Source organism: Pipistrellus kuhlii, unplaced genomic scaffold, assembly GCF_014108245.1.
Source record: "Pipistrellus kuhlii isolate mPipKuh1 unplaced genomic scaffold, mPipKuh1.p scaffold_m20_p_18, whole genome shotgun sequence".
NCBI classification, from domain to species: domain Eukaryota; kingdom Metazoa; phylum Chordata; class Mammalia; order Chiroptera; family Vespertilionidae; genus Pipistrellus; species Pipistrellus kuhlii.
This window is the reverse complement of record NW_023425493.1, coordinates 18,373,831-18,392,364: the sequence shown is the minus strand read 5'-3', so window position 1 is coordinate 18,392,364 and position 18,534 is coordinate 18,373,831. Positions and strand designations below refer to the sequence as shown.

The window sequence follows — 18,534 nt, the reverse complement described above, 5'->3', positions numbered from 1 at the left end:
CCCGTGGCACAAGCACTGGCAAAGCCCATTCTTTTTCGTTAAATAGAAAAAAAGCAAAATGCAGTTGTGTTTGAAAGCCAACGTGCTCTTCTTGACTTGATGACAGGGACGGCGAATAGATCAACGAGGAGCAGCTGCCTAAGCTTCGGGCTGATGAGGCTGCGGCCCGGCGCGGCCTCGGGGAAAGGAAGATGGCGATCGCTGAGCCTAAGGCCTTGCCAGCTCTACCCTGCCCTGCCCTGCCCTCACTCCGCCTGCTGCTTCCCACGTCCAAAGCCTTCTTTTCCATTCAGGTAAGTGCACTTAGCCAACGGCAAATTCCGTTTATGAGCCCCAGTGAGGAAAGTGGGCGCTCGTTTCCCAGGACAGGAACTGATCTCTGAATTTCTTAAAGACAGAACAAGCTGAAATGGATACTGCAGGTAATGCTGGGAGGGAAGTCACTGAAGACCAAATCATGTGCCTTTACAGGTCGTTTGCAGATTAGGGGATGCTGGTTAGGTGCTGGGGCTCTTGCTTAGTTTACTCCTGTATTTTTTAAAACAGGCAGAGAAGCCATGCCCTCGTTGTGACAGGGCAGTTTATTAGAAACCAGTTTCAAGAGCCCAGTCTCAGTGTCATTGAGGCAAATTTAGACCACAACCCGACACCTACACTGTTAACAAACGGGAAGAACGTCATCTGGAGACACCGTTTTGCATGGATATCTTAATTTAGCTCTGTCTAGAATTGATAACACCTCTTTTGCAAATGTATTATCCACAAGTATCTTAAGCTCAGTTTTTGATAATTTAACGGACACCTTTAGAAAAATTTTAAAATAATCTTTTTGTATTTCCATGGATTATGATTAAGATATTTATATATAATCAATAATATTCAAAATACATATATAAAGACACATATCAACAGTGATGCACAGTGTTCAAGATACTTTAATTTTGAGGGGGGGGAAATTATGACTTTTCAACCAATTTCTAAATGAATACTCAGATTGGTAAACCAAATATGAAAATGAATACCAATGTTTAACTACATATTCAACTTGAAAAAAAGAGTAAAAACCGCTTTTATAAAATGATATTTTGAGCACTTTACAAAGATGTACTGGTTTATTTTTATAATTGTTTTATTTTCAAGTGATAGTTTCCATATTGCTATTTGAAATGAGCTGCATGGATATAAGCTTTATTCCCATCAAATGATAACCCTAATCAGGAATATAACATTCCCATGTTAACATTAGTTCTTGAAGTGTTCAACACCTGTATATACTGCATAAAAATTTTGGTCAGAGATATGCCAATTCGGTGCTGGTGAAATTCATGTTGCTGGATTGTCACTTTCACATGCTGAATCTGTTGGCTATTTCTTAATGTCCGTGCTCATTATTCTGCCTGTCTTTAACGGATAAAAATATAAATCAAACAGTTAAAAATGGAAAGGGTCAAAGACACCTCAGCAGCTAGCCCTGTGCAGGGGGGCCCTTAGCTGGGGGATGGTGGGCCTCTGGCATCTGAGCCTGAACACCATAAGCTTAGAGGCTTTCAAATGAAACACAGTTAAATTATTTTATTGATTTACAAAACAGAAACAATGTCATTACTACCTTTAGTGATCTCCCCACTCCCCCTGCCCTCACAAACTATCCCACAGAGGGGAAAACTCAAGTCCTCCAGTAGCTTCTAGAATTCTGGTGTCAATCAAAAAGTGATTTCTTTTCAAATATAACGTAACGAGATTTGTTCTGTGATGATAATTAAATGGTGACGTTTGGGTATTATGTATGGTGTCATGTGCCCACAAGTCACTGTTCTAAGTCAAATAAGCAAAATATTGATTATAGTAAGGAAAGATGAACTACTAGACACACAAAAGGAAATTTGGAAACTTGAAAAATGTAAAAAAATAGAAAGAATTCAGTAGAAATTAACCTAAGTGTCTATTAGGTAATAAATTTTATTTGGTCATTTAAAAATATAGTTTTATGCTTTAAAAATAATCTTTTTTTCCCAAAGACCCAGAGTTAATATACTGCTTCTTTTTAACATGATTTCTGAAGTAATAGACAGAAAATTGACAACAGTTTCAGTTGACTGCACTTATATATGGAAGGAAGAGTGTTTTTGTGTGTGTTTTTTTTAACAAAGGCTAAACAGCAAAAAGAAGTTGTGACTTTGAAATTTTCTTTTCTAAATTATATCCAAAGGAAGTGATGAAAAGCTATATTCAGCTGAGTGCATTAAAAAAGAATCTTGTTGCAACTGTGGTGTGAGTCGCTGATGGATTAGACATGCACTCTTCACACTGATAGACCCGAGGGAGCCCAGGTCAGCTGGCCAGCGTCACAGTTCTACAAGGCACCATTGGTTTGTGGGTTGGAATGCTAGCATCTGAGCTCCAGAAACACAGAAAAAAATGTAAATATGGCATACAGACCTCTCTTCACTTTCCTCTGAGTGTATATTGGGTTGACTCTATATTCACTTTGCTTTAACATCTTATTCAGGCAGGGCTTGCCTCAACTCTGTTGGGAGATTCCCTCATAAAGTCCCAAATGAAAATAGTTCCTTTAGGTATGCACAGGCCTTGGTTAGAATAGATTTATCCATGTTTCCCGAGACAGATATTTTCAAATAGACTCTCCTCCATGTCTTTATGGTTGACTGTTAGGTATTAAGAAACATACCTATATCTTCCTACTGTTTCCAAATTCCTTCCATGCTTTAATCCCATGACTTCTCTGCTCTCATAGCAGCCGAGAGGCCAAAACCTGGCTGACACATTCCAGTAGCTGAAATGCCCCAGGAAGCTGGGATAGGACTGCTGTGTCACAGGACACCATCCCTTAGGTCAAAGTCATTTACGAGAGTTCTGCTTTCAGGGCTGAAATGCAAAACAGAAAACTCCCGTCTCTGTCAATACTGTCTCAATCTTTCTACAACCACAGAACATGGTCTGAGAATTAATATTGACCATGAGAACCTCTTAGGAACTATCTATCCATCATGTTTTCTTCCTCTCACTACATACATACCTCTTGCACTTCTCTGTGAACTTAATGGCACTTCTAACTAGCAGATAAAGAAATAAGGTGCATTATAGAACGTTCTATCACTGCTTAACAAGTAAGCAGTATGGTCAAGTTATGCTAATGTACCTATATAAAATCTATTCATTTAAAATCTTTTCTTAAAAGACACACATACTGTAGACAATTGTAAAATTCCATTCAAGGGAGACAGAAATGATGATTAACAGAAATTAACAGAAGCTTCAGAAATATGCTAGTAAATGTTACTTTAAACCACATGTGTCAAACACAAGGCCCGCGGGCCAAATCCGTCCCGCCAGGCCTTGCAATGTGGCCCGCACCGCGCTGTCATCACTGCACTCCGCTGCGTTTCCATCACAATGACAGTTTATGACTGTTCAGTAAACCATTCGGCCCGCGATTTAGGCTGGATTTTAGATTTTGGCCCCTTCTCTGATTGAGTTCGACACCCCTACGTTTAAACAGTTCATTGATGTCTTTAACTTTCATAAAAAGCATGTCTATACAAGAAACCTATATTTTGTCCTCTCCCTACTCAGGAATTTTAATACATTCATTTTTTTTCTATGCATTTACTATCTTCTAAGATGTTTCTTTACTTAATTGTGGTTTTCAAACTCCATTACATTATCTTTGTTCCAATTAAATCTTATGAAGAATCCCAATGAAAAAATCAAAACAGAACTGCTGTAATACTGGGCAGGGGGAGGGGAGGTGCAGTAGACACAGCATGAAATCATTGCTTTAATTTTTAAAAGCTGAAGTAAAGATACAGCCAATTAGAATTCCTTCATCCCCAATGATTATAAACAACTCCCCATTGTTTTCAATTTTTAAGAACATTTCTTGAGTATAACTGGTTTTACTCCCGCTCACAAAAAGAAAACAAAAACCACAGTGCCTTACATATATAGTAGTTAGATATTTGAATACAAATTTCCCTTTTTCATACTATTCAGCAGTGCAAATTACTATAAAATGTAATTCCACAATAAAGCTATTAAAGTAGGTTTTTAAAAATCTATAACATGATATAAATGTGTTTAAATTATCCTTGCTTCATAACTCTAATTGCTTTAGACCAAACACTATCTATCCTAAAGGGTTTTTAGAATCTCAAAAAAAACAAAAATCACTCTCTAGTTACTCTGAGAAAAGTATTTTCCTGTGCTACAATTCTTCTGCTATATTTTTAGATTAAAAAAAAAATCCCATTATATTATACCATACCTGGTATCTATTTCAAACCTGATTTGCTTGAAAAAGCAAAGGGGAAAAAAGTCAGGTCAGCTTTTAGCTTTGTCAAGCTTCGATTAGAAAATTCTTTACCAAAAGTAAAATAGAAAAGATTTTTTTTTTTTTTCCCTAAAATAAGCTCACTTGTACTTTTCAGGCCATCTCCTTACATTCCTTCCACAGACAGGGAAGGCCTTTAATGGAGCCCCGAACTCCCCGCCCGCTGCCCGGTGGGCGGCTCAGAGCCGGCAGCCCTGCTCCTCGATGGCGCGCACGGGCTGCACGGGCAGCACCAGGTGGGAGATGCGGCTCCAGAGCCCGCTCAGCTTGTCCGAGTCCATGCGGTTGAAGGAGGCGGGCGTGTCGGCGTCGGTGAAGCGGGCCCAGAGCAGGTCGCGCACCTTCTCCTCCGTCTCCCGGGGGCCCACGCCGGCGGCCAGGCGGTCCTCCTCCAGCAGCACGGTCAGCACCAGCGCCACGTCCTTGAAGGCGGCGTTCTCGTGGTCGCAGTACTTGTAGAAGATGAGCGTGGAGCCCGCGGGCAGGGACTCGAAGCGGTGCACCACGGCCGCCTTCCGGCCGTCCTCGAACCCGGAGCTCAGCTGCATGTCCACCAGCAGCTTGACCGTGTCGCTGTCCTCGCGGGCCCTGCCGGCGCCGTCGATCTGGATGGCGGGGACCTTCTGGGCGGAGGTGTAGGCGTCCGCCACGCGGTGGCTCAGGCAGCGCAGCGTCTCCCTCGCCTCCTGCGCGGCAGTGAAGATGATGGTGGCGGGCTCGGTGGGGCGGGAGGCGTTGAGGTGCTTCTGCAGGAACTTGCGGCCCCGCTGCCACAGGAAGGCGCTCTGGCCCGGGAAGGCGTCCTGCAGCTGGCTGAACTGCGCCAGGAAGGCCTCCAGCGCCGGGTTCCGGGGCACCTGCTGGGCCGGGGAGGAGGAGTAGCTCGGAGCGGAGATCAGCAGAACCAGAATCACCAGGGAGACAAACACAACGATGGGAACTGTCAGAGAAGGAGCAAGACAAACAAGGTGAGAGAACGTGTCAGGAGCAAAACCCCTGGAGAACGGAAAGGAGGTAGAGATACTGTTCGATTTTTTACGAATCGTGGTGAGTTTCTTTTGCCAAAATCCTTTAAACTTTCTACTCTTAAGATCTCCCAGATACACTTTTTTTTTTCTGATTTCTTAAGACTTAATTATTTGAAGATGCAATATCTCTGTTAGAAGGTTAAAAAGCTAAGTTTCTGTATTTGTTGCTATAATATGTTGCTACAATATAATATAAAGATGTGATGTAGTATTCTACCTTCTCAAAATACCTATCACCTGTAACATGCCTTTTATTTTTAAGGGTCAAAATGTGAACATGCCATTTGTGAGGTTAGTATTCTCTAACTGAAAAGGCAGTTGAAGTGTCTTGTTTATGAAATGTCTTTGCTCCCATGGGAATTCCCATTTTGGTAAGGGTGGCAAACTAGCAGCCAGCAAGCACCCCTAAAGGAGAAACCCTAAAACTTTCCTGCTCTATTTTCCTGTTACCTACTGTCAAACATTTTTAAACACATGATCAAACTGGTTAAATAGGCACATTTTCTAGGCATTCTCTTGAGGATTTCTGAATGTGAATCGACACTGTACCAGCTTTGTTCTCACCATAGCTCCAAAAATTCTTTTTATTGCTCTTTCTCACGGCGTCCTGTGCATCCTCTTTATTTTCTTCTGTTTGTATTTCCTGTTGATGACTTTCAGCTTCTGGGGGGAAAAGAACATTATTTCTAGGCAGTACAGCAATGAGAGTGTGTAACCTTTACACCTCTAACCAAACCAAAGAATTATTTGACTGAGGGGATTTCTATTCTTTGTAAAATTTTCCATTATATAAGGCTTCCCTTCTCCCCCCTTCCCCCCGGCTTTTCCTTAAGGTTCACTATTATTTTTATTCAACTTAGCAGAATAAAATGTAGTGTCATGGAATTTGTTGAAGGACACTGTTGCTACATTCACAATTCCTCACTGGTCCTTACATCAATGACAAAGCAAGTATCCTAATATTGCAGCCAAACCTATCTTTGTGATTCAACCAAAAACATACAAAATTAAGAAGTGATTTAAGTCATGTCAGCTGTACACAAGGCTCAGCATCTCAGGGCAGTGATATTGGAAGTCCAGCGTTCGAGTCTCGCATGGCTCCTCAGGGCCCCAAGTATACAAATCACAGAGGCACTAAGAGTCGGGAGAGGTTGCTGTAGTTGCAAAACAGCTTACAAAATCAAGCCCGAAACTCTTAGTGAAGGAGGTATGTTTAAATAGCAGGGAATACAAGGTTAAGAATACTTATCGACTATATAAAAACGTAGTTGTGGGGTGAAATGCCAATATTAAAATGTGCGGGTAAACAGCGGGCAGTGTTCTGCAGCTCTCTAAGCTAAGTCATGCTAGGGTCTGGAGGTGTGCTGGGCTCCAGCCAGGTACTTCATCCCACAGTGAAAGTTGAGAATTGCCCACAACCCTACTGGAAAAACAACTCAACTGTCATACTGTATTAACATAAAATAACCTTAAAAAAAATAGGATTACCTTCACCTGCAAAAGACAGTTCATGTAGTCATATCACATACACACACACACACACACAAAACAGATGTTTAAAATCTCATATCTCATATCACAGAATTTAAGGACCAAAGGATCTTTAACGATCACTACTCCAGCCCCGACCCTTACCTCTTATGGCAAAAGATCCAAGGATGTTAAGGGCTTTGCCCAAAGTCACATAATGAGACGTGACTGAGCTTAGAACATGGTTTCTCATCTTCTAGATTATTAGCTCATTCCATTATATCAAGTTGCTTCTCACAATAAACTACTACATTTTAAAAGAATATCTCTGCATACTGGTGAAATCCTGATGGCAGATAATGGTCCATACAACTCTCATTCATTTCTTCAGTTAATAAATGTTCCTAAGTTGCTTCTCTGTGCCAGGTGCCACAGAAACACAATTAATGAGAGAGACGCAATCCTTGCCTTCACTGAAGTTACAGACTCTTCTAATGATCAACGAATGAATGAAACATCTAGTGTTTGAGATCAGGAATTGGTTGCGAGGGAAACATGAATTTCTAGCCTTTAGTCAAGTCTCTAACGAACAGAATGTCTTGTATTTTATATTCCTTCCCACTGACAAACAGCCATTCAGACTGAGCTCTTCAGAGTGCTTATAAGATACAAATCCACACGTACAATCACAGGAGGTGAGAGCTGGAAGAGGCCAGCTGGAGATCTTATCCAACTTCCTCATCCTACAAACAGGAAACTGAAGTACCAGGAAGCTAAGAGACTTGCCCAAGGTCACCCAGTGAGAGGGCCAAAACCAGAATCCACTTAGCAAGTTGTGTGCACATCTTCTTAAGAGAAGATAGGATACTTGTTTTTTATATACAAATGGAGGGGGGGGGGGGGTCAGATAAAGAGAAATTAACTGATTTGCTCAAAGTCCTATAAAACTGAGATGGTACTTGTATCACTGACATTGGCTTTTTAATTTCCCATCTCTTGATTTTTGTAGCATTTAGTTTTCCCCAAAATAAAAGATTTTAAAAACTGTAAGTGAAAGCTTGCTCTTGAGAAATAAAGAAAAACCAGAGGTAAATTCTTAAAAGGTCATGCCCCCATTGTTTTCCATCAGACTGTATTAATACAAACAGTAAATAAGTGAAGACATTGTTTAAAAATGCAGTTTACTTAATGTACCAGTAATGGAATGAGCTGATCTAGGAGATAAGAAACCTCATTCTAATCTCAACTCGGTATGTGACCTTGGACAAGGTTCAAGGAAAGAGATGTTCTCTGGAAAGGACCCTGAGCTGCTGTGTTCTCAGTGACAAGCAATACAGAACAGGACAGAACCAGTGGGCTCTCTCACCTGGCTCCACCAGTCGCCTCCTCAGTGTCCCCTGGCTCTCGGGCCCGGCACCGGAATGACCAGGACCCCGGACCCCCTGGGGGTCTACGGCCAGTGGCTCCTGTGAAGCGTTAGGTCTGTGGCTCGCTTCCTCAGGGAGGTCTACGGAGCTGCTCCCTGACTGTGCATCTGCTCTTCCTCCCTCTTCGCTTGGACAACAGCTGGGTTCCAGATGCAAGGATTCCTCACCCACACCTTCAGGCTGCAAGGATTCTTTACTCAGACTTTCTGAGGAGGGCTGACGCCCTGGGTTGCCACCCTGAAAACTTTGGTTGGTCTCAAGTTCTGTTTTATCCTTTGGATGGTTCCCACAACTTGCTTCATCTGAACTTTCTGATTGGTCACTTGTTTCTGCACTTCCTGAACCTATTGTTTCTACTTCTTGGTGGTCCTTGCTGAGACCAGAGGTGGGGATCAGGACCTGAGCTTCTTTGGTGGTACTTGCAGTGACTGTGGTCTCCTGTGCCTGCGAGTTTATTGATGGGTCATTTTCCAAATCCTTTTGAGAGTCTGTGGAGATAAAGATTTATCATTTTTATTGGAAAAAAAAAATTCCTTTTTTGTATTCTAACAAGGTCCCTGATTAATATGAAGTAATATTTATATATATTTTATTATTTACAAGGCATAAACATTATTTCTCTTGACATACACTAATGGAGAGTAAGACAAAACAAACGAACTATTGTCTTAATAAGTTTAACAAATACTAATGTAAAACTATTCTGAAGGACAGAACCAACTTTTGGTTGTATTAAATTCATCCTCTTCCCTAATAAAATAATTGATCTAGGCAATCATAAACTGCAGTAACTGAAACCATTATGCAAAAAGCTGATGAGGAACTTGATAACGGATGACTAGGCTGAGAACTGCTGGACCAGCTGATCAATCTTAACATGGCACACAGAGGGAAACCAGACAGCACTGACCTCCGAGTCAATGCAATAAGAAGTACACCGTACCACCTAGGAAGTCTTCCTGCAAAACAACTGACTCTGATTCCGATCATGTTTCTAAAGCTAACTACCAGTTTCCAAGAAATACAGGGACAGAGGGATGTATTAAATCATCTTTCCCTATAATAAAAAGATCCCCTCCAAATATAAAGCACATCACCATTTTCTTACTTTTAAAAAACATCTTGATATTTTAAATAACTATTTGTCTACAACCTTTTTTAAAGTCTTTTTTTTAATATATTTTGATTTTTTTTTTTTTTTTTTACAGAGAAGAAGAGAGAGGGATAGAGAGTTAGAAACATCAATGAGAGAGAAACATCAATCATCTGTCTCCTGCACACCCCCTACTGGGGATGTGCCCACAACCAAGGTACATGCCCTTGACTGGAATCGAACCTGGGTCCCTTCAGTCCCCAGGCCGACGCTCTAGCCACTGAGCCAAACAGGTTTCGGCTCTACAACCTTTTTTTTTTTTTTAAAGAACCATTGCCTTTTTCCAATGCTATAGGTTCCAACGATTGGAGTCTCTAAAACACATGTGTCAAACACAAGGCCCGCGGGCCAAATCCGTCCCGCGGGCCAAATCCGTCCCGCCAGGCCTTGCAATGTGGCCCGAACCGCGCTGTCATCACTGCACTCCGCTGCGTTTCCATCACAATGACAGTTTATGACTGTTCAGTAAACCATTCGGCCCGCGATTTAGGCTGGATTTTAGATTTTGGCCCCTTCTCTGATTGAGTTCGACACCCCTACTCTAAAACATTCATCTTAGCCGAAACCGGTTTGGCTCAGCCGTAGAGCATCGGTCTGCGGACTGAAAGGTCCCAGGTTCGATTCCGGTCAAGGGCATGTACGTTGGTTGCGGGCACATTCCCGGTAGGGGGCGTGCAAGAGGGCAGCTGGTTGATGTTTCTCTCTCATCGACGTTTCTAGCTCTCTATCTCTCTCCCTTCCTCCTCTCTGTAAAAAATCAATAAAAATATATTAAAAAATAATAAATAAATAAATAAATAAATAAAACATTCATCTTACTTATAACTTCTTTTACTTCCGAACTTGAGGCAGGTTCCAGTCAGAGATTTCCCCTCAGCCCAGCCCTGGCTTCCTGCAGCACCAACCCCAGTGCTGCACACACGGCCTTACCCTGCGGCGGGTCCCCGGGTCTTCTGTCCGCCATGGCTGTGTTCTCTCTCGTCAGGCCTTGGGGTTCGTTTTGTCAGTGTCTGGTTTTCCTTGTGAAGGAGTCTTGTTTTCTTCTTGTCCCAAGTCCCCACAGACTCATGCTTCCCGCGGACCCAGGAAACCAGGCATACGTACAGTCACTAAAATAAAACTGGAAAAAAAAAATTTTTTTTTTTAAATGACTCTTTGGTAATACCTGGGAGAAATGCCAATTTCAGCTTTACTTATTAAATCTGTTCCGTCTGAGTAATATCTCCTCGCTGAACCTTTTTCTAGTGAAGATAGGAATGTTTTCTGCCTTTCTCCAGGATCACATTCCATATTCTAGACTACAAATAGAAAAAAGCTTCAGATTATTAACTTTGAGTAATCTCCCCGTACATTCCAGTGCGGCTGAAAGGATATGAAGAAGTTAAGACCAAGTGACCAGAATCTTAACGAGAATACCTATGAAATTGAAATAAAAAGTCGTTCTAAGAGTAGGAAGTTAAGTCACGGATGAATTCCTCATTGCTGATTTCCTTTGTCTTCAATTTCTGTCCCATACACATTTCTCAGAGTTTGCCTGTCAGAAGCTTATCCCTCACAAGTAACAATGCACAGGGGCTACCTGCACACTGAGACAGCTGCCTTGAAGTTTGGAGGAGAGCATGTCCGTCCGCAGATGAGGGGGTAAATATGTGGTGAATATATACTTGTGGGATACTACCCAGCCGTAGAAGGGGGTGAGACCTTGCCTTGTGACAACATGGATAGACCTGAGTGTAGTAAGTCACACAAGGTAAATGCCATATGATTTCACTCTTATGTGGAATCTAAAAACACACACACAAAAAACAACAAATAAAAGAAAAAACTCATAGGTTGATAATTAACTGTATGGTGAAGGATAGTAAGGAGACTTTTGGTAGTGATCACTTTGCAGTATATACAGATATCAAATTGTAATGTTGTACCCTGGAACTTATGAAATGTTATATACCAACTTTGACTCAATTAAAAAAAAAGTATGTAAAAGAGCCTTGTAAAGTGTTTTTTCAGAGGCTAGCCTTCTTTGTATTTTTCTGACAGCACAATTTTGTAATATTTAATTTTACTCCCGAATGCCTAGCACAGTGCCTGGTGTAGAATTTTCAATCCACTTTTTTTCCCCCCCGCAGCCAGGGCCCTCAATCCACATTTTAATTGAAATTAATATGAAGAGTGTTGCTACTTGATAAACTGGAAGGGAAGGGAGGAGTTAGGGACTGGACTCCTTTCGATGTTGAACTGTGGGGATAAAAAAAAAACAACAACAGGTCAGTGGCTCCCGGGGGAAGAAGTACTTGCTGGAAAAGAGCATCAGAAGACATTTTGGCATCCAGAAAGTACTTCATGTCTTCACTGAGGTGGTGGTTACAATCAAATGTCATCAAATTTAAAATCTGTGCATTTTGTTGCACGTAGACTATCTTCAATAAAAGTTCTAACACAGTGCTTTCAAAATGTATTACTTGGAAGCAAAATGTATTACTAGGTTGCAGCCAATAAACAACCTGCAAAGGAACCGTCACAGGTATTTCTATAATCTCTCAAATGCTCACTATACACCTTTCTCGTCTCAAGGCACACACCACTCCTGAGGCCCATTGCATCCGGACCCTCTCTAATACATCCTCGTCGCATGTTCACGGCCGAAGTGGTATTCCCTCAAGGCTGCACGTTAGAGGAGCTTCCTGACACAGCCTCACAAGCAGTCACATGCTGGGGTATCAGGGAGATGTGGAGGCCACCGTTCCAGAAGCAGGTCAGTCCTTTGACTGTGTCTAACCCACATACCAGGATGTGTGCGCATTAGGAAGCCCTGGACTGCACAATGGAAGTGAGGCAGAGCCTCGTTCTCATGGAAATGGGGATGTTGGAGACCTTCTGCAGCTGTAGGAAACAAGTCCAAAAAAGATACCTTTCAAAGGGAACTTTCCCAAGAACAAACTGAGGAAGAGCCCATGTACCTCAACAGCATACGAACATGTACGTTTAGTGAGATCCTTTCACGTTCAATCGCGAAATGTTGGTTTGCGGTGCCCCATCTGAGGAGGAGGGGATTTGTTTTTCCACGTTAAGTAAAAATTAGGCTCATGGCTGGCAGTTTATCCACTCCCCTGTGACCTGAAGGTTTTATTCTCCATTTATGGAGAACGCACCAGCTGGCAGATTGAGGAATGCCTTTCCTCAATTTTGATATCCTGGGACTTCTCTAAAGAGGTACACCAATTTACTTCACTGCTTCCTCTGCAGATGTGGCTGCGCTTTGTGCTCATCTCCTTGCACCAATGGCAATGCCGTGACCACCTGGGAGGTGTTCACAGAATGACTTAAGTAACCCGAACAAGTTTAGCAGACTCCAACACACAAAGTTAAATGTTGTAAGGGTAACTCTACAAGCTGATGCATAGTACAGATTTATGTATAAATTTATAACTAATAAAAATTTGGAAGTATCCAATTCTTTGTGTTGCTCTGTACATTGTTGAAGTAGATATAACATTTAAAAATTAAATGCATGAATAGAAAGGATAGACATTGGCTCCCATCTAATGCTTGCTTCTGCAGAGAGAAGGACAGGAATAGGCCAAGAACAAGGACGGGAGGCAACTGTATCCATAAAGTATCTTTTAAAAGAAAGAACAGAGATAAATGTGGCCAAACGTTCGTGGGATCTGGGTACAGAGCTGGACGTTATTTTCTGCACTTTTCTATATGTTGGATGTAATGAATAATGTGTTAATAAGTAATAAAATAAAACCTATTAGCTTTAGTGGGGGAAAGAATAGAAAGAAAAGGCCTGTGACTGTAACTCTGAACTTATAGTCCAGAGTCACCATTCAACCACAGTCTCCCATACATTTTATCACAACCAGTTGAGAGGAGACAGAACAAGGGAAAGCTGCTGGGAAACAGTAGGACCTCCCCAACCTCCACTCCATTCTGAAAACCTCTAGTTTGGCCCTGGGGACCAGGCAGGAGGTGGGGAAGGGGTTAGAGACTTGGAGGAGATGTGCAGAAGTGGCAAGAGGCAAGTATTAGGAAGCACAGGTGTCTGCAACACCAAGCGCTAAATGTTTCTTTCAAAAAGGAGAAGGAAATTAGAAGTTTAGCAGCTGAGGACGTAAGAGAATCCTTCAATCCAGGACAGTAGTGTAGACATAAATGCCATTGTGACAAAGGTATGACAGGGCCCAATAAGTGTGTATCTATTATTCTATTTTTAAGTGCTCCTTTTAATGAAGGATGCCATTTATGCTCTAGAGATGAAAAGTAGCAGATCACGTGGTCCTCAAACAATTCACAGTCCTGCTATGGAGACAAATAACAAAACATACGGGACGACAATAATAGCTACCACGTATTGAGCATGTTCTTTGGGCCAGGAAGCCTCCGAAGCACTTTATGGATTAATTTATGTAATCTCCACAACCATCTTACGAAGTGCGGACCATGATTGTGCCTTCTCTTTTCCAGATGAAGTGGTTACAGAAGTTAAATCGCCCAAGGTCATTCAATAGTCAGAATTCGAGGACAAGCCCAGATCAGCGGGCTGCAAGGTCATCATTTTTCCTCTACAACAAGCTGTTATCAAGTTGTGTCCTCGAGATCCCATGGCAACTGGGGCTGCTGGAGGGACCTGAAGAGCTGGAAGGGGTATGACTCAACCTCACTTTTATAGACATCTATAACATGTGACAGCCGCATACTCTGAATGCCACAGAGTTCTTTTTTTTTTTTTTTTTTTTTGCCTGGGCTTGCCTGGGGTTCCTTCTCCTATGACTTAGAGATAAATCTTAACAGTCATCCACACAACCCAGGGCAGCTTTCTTTTGATGAGACGTTTTCTTCCCCGTCTGCCCAGGCATGTTTCCATTAGCCTTCCACTCCCAGGTCTGCCATAAAATAACAGGTAGTTGTAAAAGTCATTTTTAAAATGGCCACCAACATGTGTACGTAGTATTATCAACCTGTCCAGAGGATGGAAGTGAAGATGATATGGCTCACATAATCCAAAACAGTGGATAACTCTCCAGATCATTTGTCGTGAAAATTAACTTTAGGAACACTCTTATACTTTAAAATGCATTATTCATAACTCTGGAGTACTCTAGAATGATCTACAGTATTTTAAACTAAGAGTGGTCATACTGAAATGACCTCAGCCAAAGCTTTCTGAATCTTCTCCCTTGCTCAGTGTTATCTCCCACACGATGTTATTTCTGAGTGAACCATATAACTGGTATGTAATAATCATGTCTGAAGGCCAAGTATTTTACTTAAGGTAAAATTAAAATTAATATTTTTTATTCCTTTCTTTTGCCCATATACTCACATGGCTTATAATGACACCGTACAGAACTGTTTGTGAGGAAGGCTACAACGGTGCAATCATTTTAATTTATGACAAACGTGTGACTGAGTTGTAACCTGAAATATCAAGTGACCTTCAGTCTGACGGGAGATCTCTCTCTGTCACCAGCAAAGTACAATTACCTATCCCTACTGTGTAGCACTGTTAGCACTCCGTTCCCATCTTTTTAAGCCAGATAACTGAACACCCTTGATATGCTGCTATTGTATGTCTCCAGGTATGGCCCACTGAGCACCTACACAAGACTCCTAAGGCATGATTTATAAAATGCAGATTCCCGGGCCCTGTGAGTAACCTAAGGAGCCAAGATTTCTGAAAGATCAAGAAATTCATAATTTTTGACAAGTTCATCCAGGTACCGATTTGAAAATCAATGGTATAAATCTATTTAATTTGTCTTTACTACTAACAGAAGAGATTGGTTAAAACAAGACCTCGTTTCTATTTTGCTGATCATTAGGATTGCACATATGTAGAAAGTTTCTTAGTCTGTATCTGGAAAAATGTAGGGAGCAATAATATTGATCATAACAATACCTCAAAGTAAATGTTCACTTTCTGGAGTGAGCTCTTGGATAGTGAAGGAGTTCTTAATCAAGGCATAATGATAAACTACTAATCCTCACTCAGTTTAGCAGTCCACACAATTTATTCAGCAATATAACAGGAGAGAACTTCCACCAAGATAGACACAAGGCAGATACAGGGTAGGTCTCTGGGGTACATTCTTTATACAGACTAACAAACAACTCAGATTTCACAACATGTGGCAGGCATGAGTTCTTGCATAAAAACAGCCATTCGTTCCCCGTTTCTTCCTTCCTAAAAGAGCCCTCATTTTATTAGGGGAGAGACAAGGCGCCCTGCCCAGGCACTGCCAGCCCCATTCTCCTTTGCCTGGCTTCCCAGGCTCCCGATTGAACCAGTACCTTCTACTGAGATGTAAGGGGAAACTGGTGAGGGACTTTTGGGAAATATTTCCTTTCCAAGTAAGACGGAGTCTGCAAGGGAAAAAGCTTTCGCTCCCTGTTTCCATAAGGGGCTGAAATGCTAGAGCAGCAACAAGCCACACTGTAATCACTGAGGACACTAAGAAGACAAAAGCTAATGCGATAAGGATCCCAGCAAGGGGGGGGGGACACACAGAAAGGACCCGGGACCCTGAGAACATTGTTGAGTTGCTACACAAGCTCTGGATTATCTAGCATCTTAAGTGGAATTTTAAACTTATCCCACAGCCTCTGAGATGTTCCAACAGAGCTTTTTCTAAATTTCTCAGGAACAAGTGAAGGCCAGAATGTGGCTAACACCCAGTAAGACCGTCTTGGTTTTAAGATGCTTCCGTTAGACTGCTCATACTATTATGGAGTCAAGCTGGATACCTCCTTTTCCAGCCTATCTCATGCACAGGCACTTTATCATTTCCTGGTAGGACAGTCTAATTTCAGTCACCACAAAGACAGGACAGTCTTTGTGTAGAGCCAACTAAGTATAGAAAGTGGCATTTCTGCATGTTTTTGTGTAACCTATGTAGTGTTACCCAATAGAATGTAGTTTCTCTAGCGGTGAGCAGTTATCTATAATCTCAATGCCACACTAAGGCCAAATAGAGCCAATTACGAATAAATAATTACATATGAATAAATTATATATAAAATCAGAAGAGGTGGAATTTAGAACAGTGTAATTTCTTATTAAAATGTCTAGTTCTTTTACTGAAATAATCTAGAACAGCGGTTGCCAACCTTTCGGCCCTCACAGACCACCAGGGAGGTGACAGCTGACCTAGAAGCCAGCTACAATGAAGATGCTTCCCCACAGAAGTTATCACTAGAAATATCATCATGGTATACACAGTATGGGGCTCCTCCAGGACTACCTTGTCCAATGTCAGGAATTAGGCTATGGAGCTTTTTAGGAGGGGTAAGCTAATTCCAAAACATAGGGAACATGAAATACTCTGGTTCCAGATGAACAGCCTGACTGGAATACTGACTAAAATCATGCCGAACAGAATAGTGTAAGCCATGGGGGCAGACCCAACAATGTAAGCAGATCCCCGAAGTAATGACAGTCTGAATCAGATTTAGAAGGCGTCATTGTTCCATCTTCCTTGGGTTACTACTAGCACAAAACCCTCTAGAGTCTCCATGATTGTGACTCTTTAAGAAGTTATTTGCTTTGGCCAAGTTTTTTGTTTAAGGTCGTATCTGTTCTGGCCAAGATTAATTGTAATGCGGGGTTAAAACCAGCCAGTCTGGAGTCATGTATCCTTTTTCTAACCAGCGGAGGACCCAGAAGAAACGGGTGGCAAGCTTTTTCAAAGGTCCACCTGGTAAGATTTTGGGGAGCCCATTCAAGTGGGAAAGACCAAGGAAGGACAAGGCTTCTGTTAGCAGGATTATCAGGATAACACTCAGGGCAGTAATCAGCTCTGTTAATACGGTCTAAGAAGACTTGGTAACACTCATTTTCAATAAGTTCAGTTTGGTACAACCAGTGGCCTAGTTCTAAACTAGGAAACCACTGTTGCCCACAGTCGGGGCAATGTGAATTATCTGAGAACATCTGGTCCTCCAGCGGTAACACAGAAAGCAGTGTAACAGTAAGAGAAAACAATGACAGAGAGAGATACCCAAATAACCAGTCCTATCACAGGTTTGGTTTAGCAATTTCTCAGTCCAACCAATACTACTCAGAGAAAGAGTTAAGTCTCGCTTGCACTTACGTGCAATTCTTCAAGATTTCGTTGTCTATTTTTCACTCAGTTACAACTCAGTCTCTAAACTCAGCGAACAGTCCAGTCTATAATGTTATCAGTCAGTTGCTAGGAGCACAGATCTCAGAATAGCTCCTTCAAATTCCAGTTTCTCAGGAAAAGCTAGAACTTTGGTCTAAATTAGTTATTTTTTCTTGTGTGTTAATCAGCTGATGATCTCATGCAGAGGCACTTGGCTTACTCTGCTTTGCTGGTTAGCTATTGTGTCTGCTTGGTCAAAGAGAGGAGCTGACAGATCCAATGGGTCTTTGTGGGCGCTGGCACTCTTGCCGTTGTGATACACGTACCCAAGTCTTAAGGTCTTGGCACTTTACAGCGACGTAGGGGGGTCAGGAAAACCTGGGAAAGTCCTCTTGAGCGTGGATCCAATGAAGTCTTTCTTGGGAGGACCTTAATCAGGACCCGTCAGAGAAGTAGTTGATGCTGAGTTGGTTGGAGGGTCTGGGAATGCTTCACATACCTGTAAATGATAACACTTCAGACGACTCATATTGGGTTTTCAGTTGCTCACAATATTATTAGGAACATGCATTGGGAAATCATTTGAGTCAATCAAGGTGGATGAGAATTGCCTCACAGGTTTCCCCATGACAATTTCATCTAGGCTCCAACTAACTTATCTGTTGGGAATTATTCCTATGCTTATTTTGGCACTAGGAAGGGTTTTGGTTCATTTAAGATTTTTACTAGCTTCATTTTTTTTAAGACTATGTTTCCATTTTTTACTCCTTTTACATTTTGGGAATAATAAGGTCTGCATAATCATATTTAACCTGGTAGAACTTTGAGATTTCTTGTATATCTCTTTTGTGAAATGGATGCCATACATAATATTCCCATAATGTGTGGGAGAACATTAACAATGACAGTCTTTCTAACCATTCAGGAAAAAGATTACAAAATTATTCAATAATATTCTTAATAGCGAACAATAGAAAGTTGAATGAAATCCTTTTGA

General features: G+C 41.6%; 2 protein-coding genes across 2 annotated transcripts; both read right to left on the bottom strand.

Moving 5' to 3' along the window:
- Nucleotides 1-3,788: 3,788 nt before the first annotated feature.
- On the bottom strand, nucleotides 3,789-17,671 carry LOC118721227 (torsin-1A-interacting protein 2). The gene is made up of 5 exons (XM_036441977.2): nucleotides 17,526-17,671; nucleotides 10,360-10,549; nucleotides 8,216-8,764; nucleotides 5,944-6,042; nucleotides 3,789-5,291 (listed from the first exon to the last, which is right to left on the bottom strand). Exons 2-5 carry the CDS (start codon nucleotides 10,391-10,393, stop codon nucleotides 4,531-4,533), a joined length of 1,443 nt encoding a protein of 480 aa, XP_036297870.1. The 5' UTR covers nucleotides 10,394-10,549; nucleotides 17,526-17,671; the 3' UTR covers nucleotides 3,789-4,530.
- On the bottom strand, nucleotides 15,428-17,528 carry LOC118721226 (torsin-1A-interacting protein 2). Its single transcript, XM_036441976.2, has one exon. It carries the CDS (start codon nucleotides 17,363-17,365, stop codon nucleotides 16,970-16,972), a length of 396 nt encoding a protein of 131 aa, XP_036297869.1. The 5' UTR covers nucleotides 17,366-17,528; the 3' UTR covers nucleotides 15,428-16,969.
- Nucleotides 17,672-18,534: the final 863 nt, after the last annotated feature.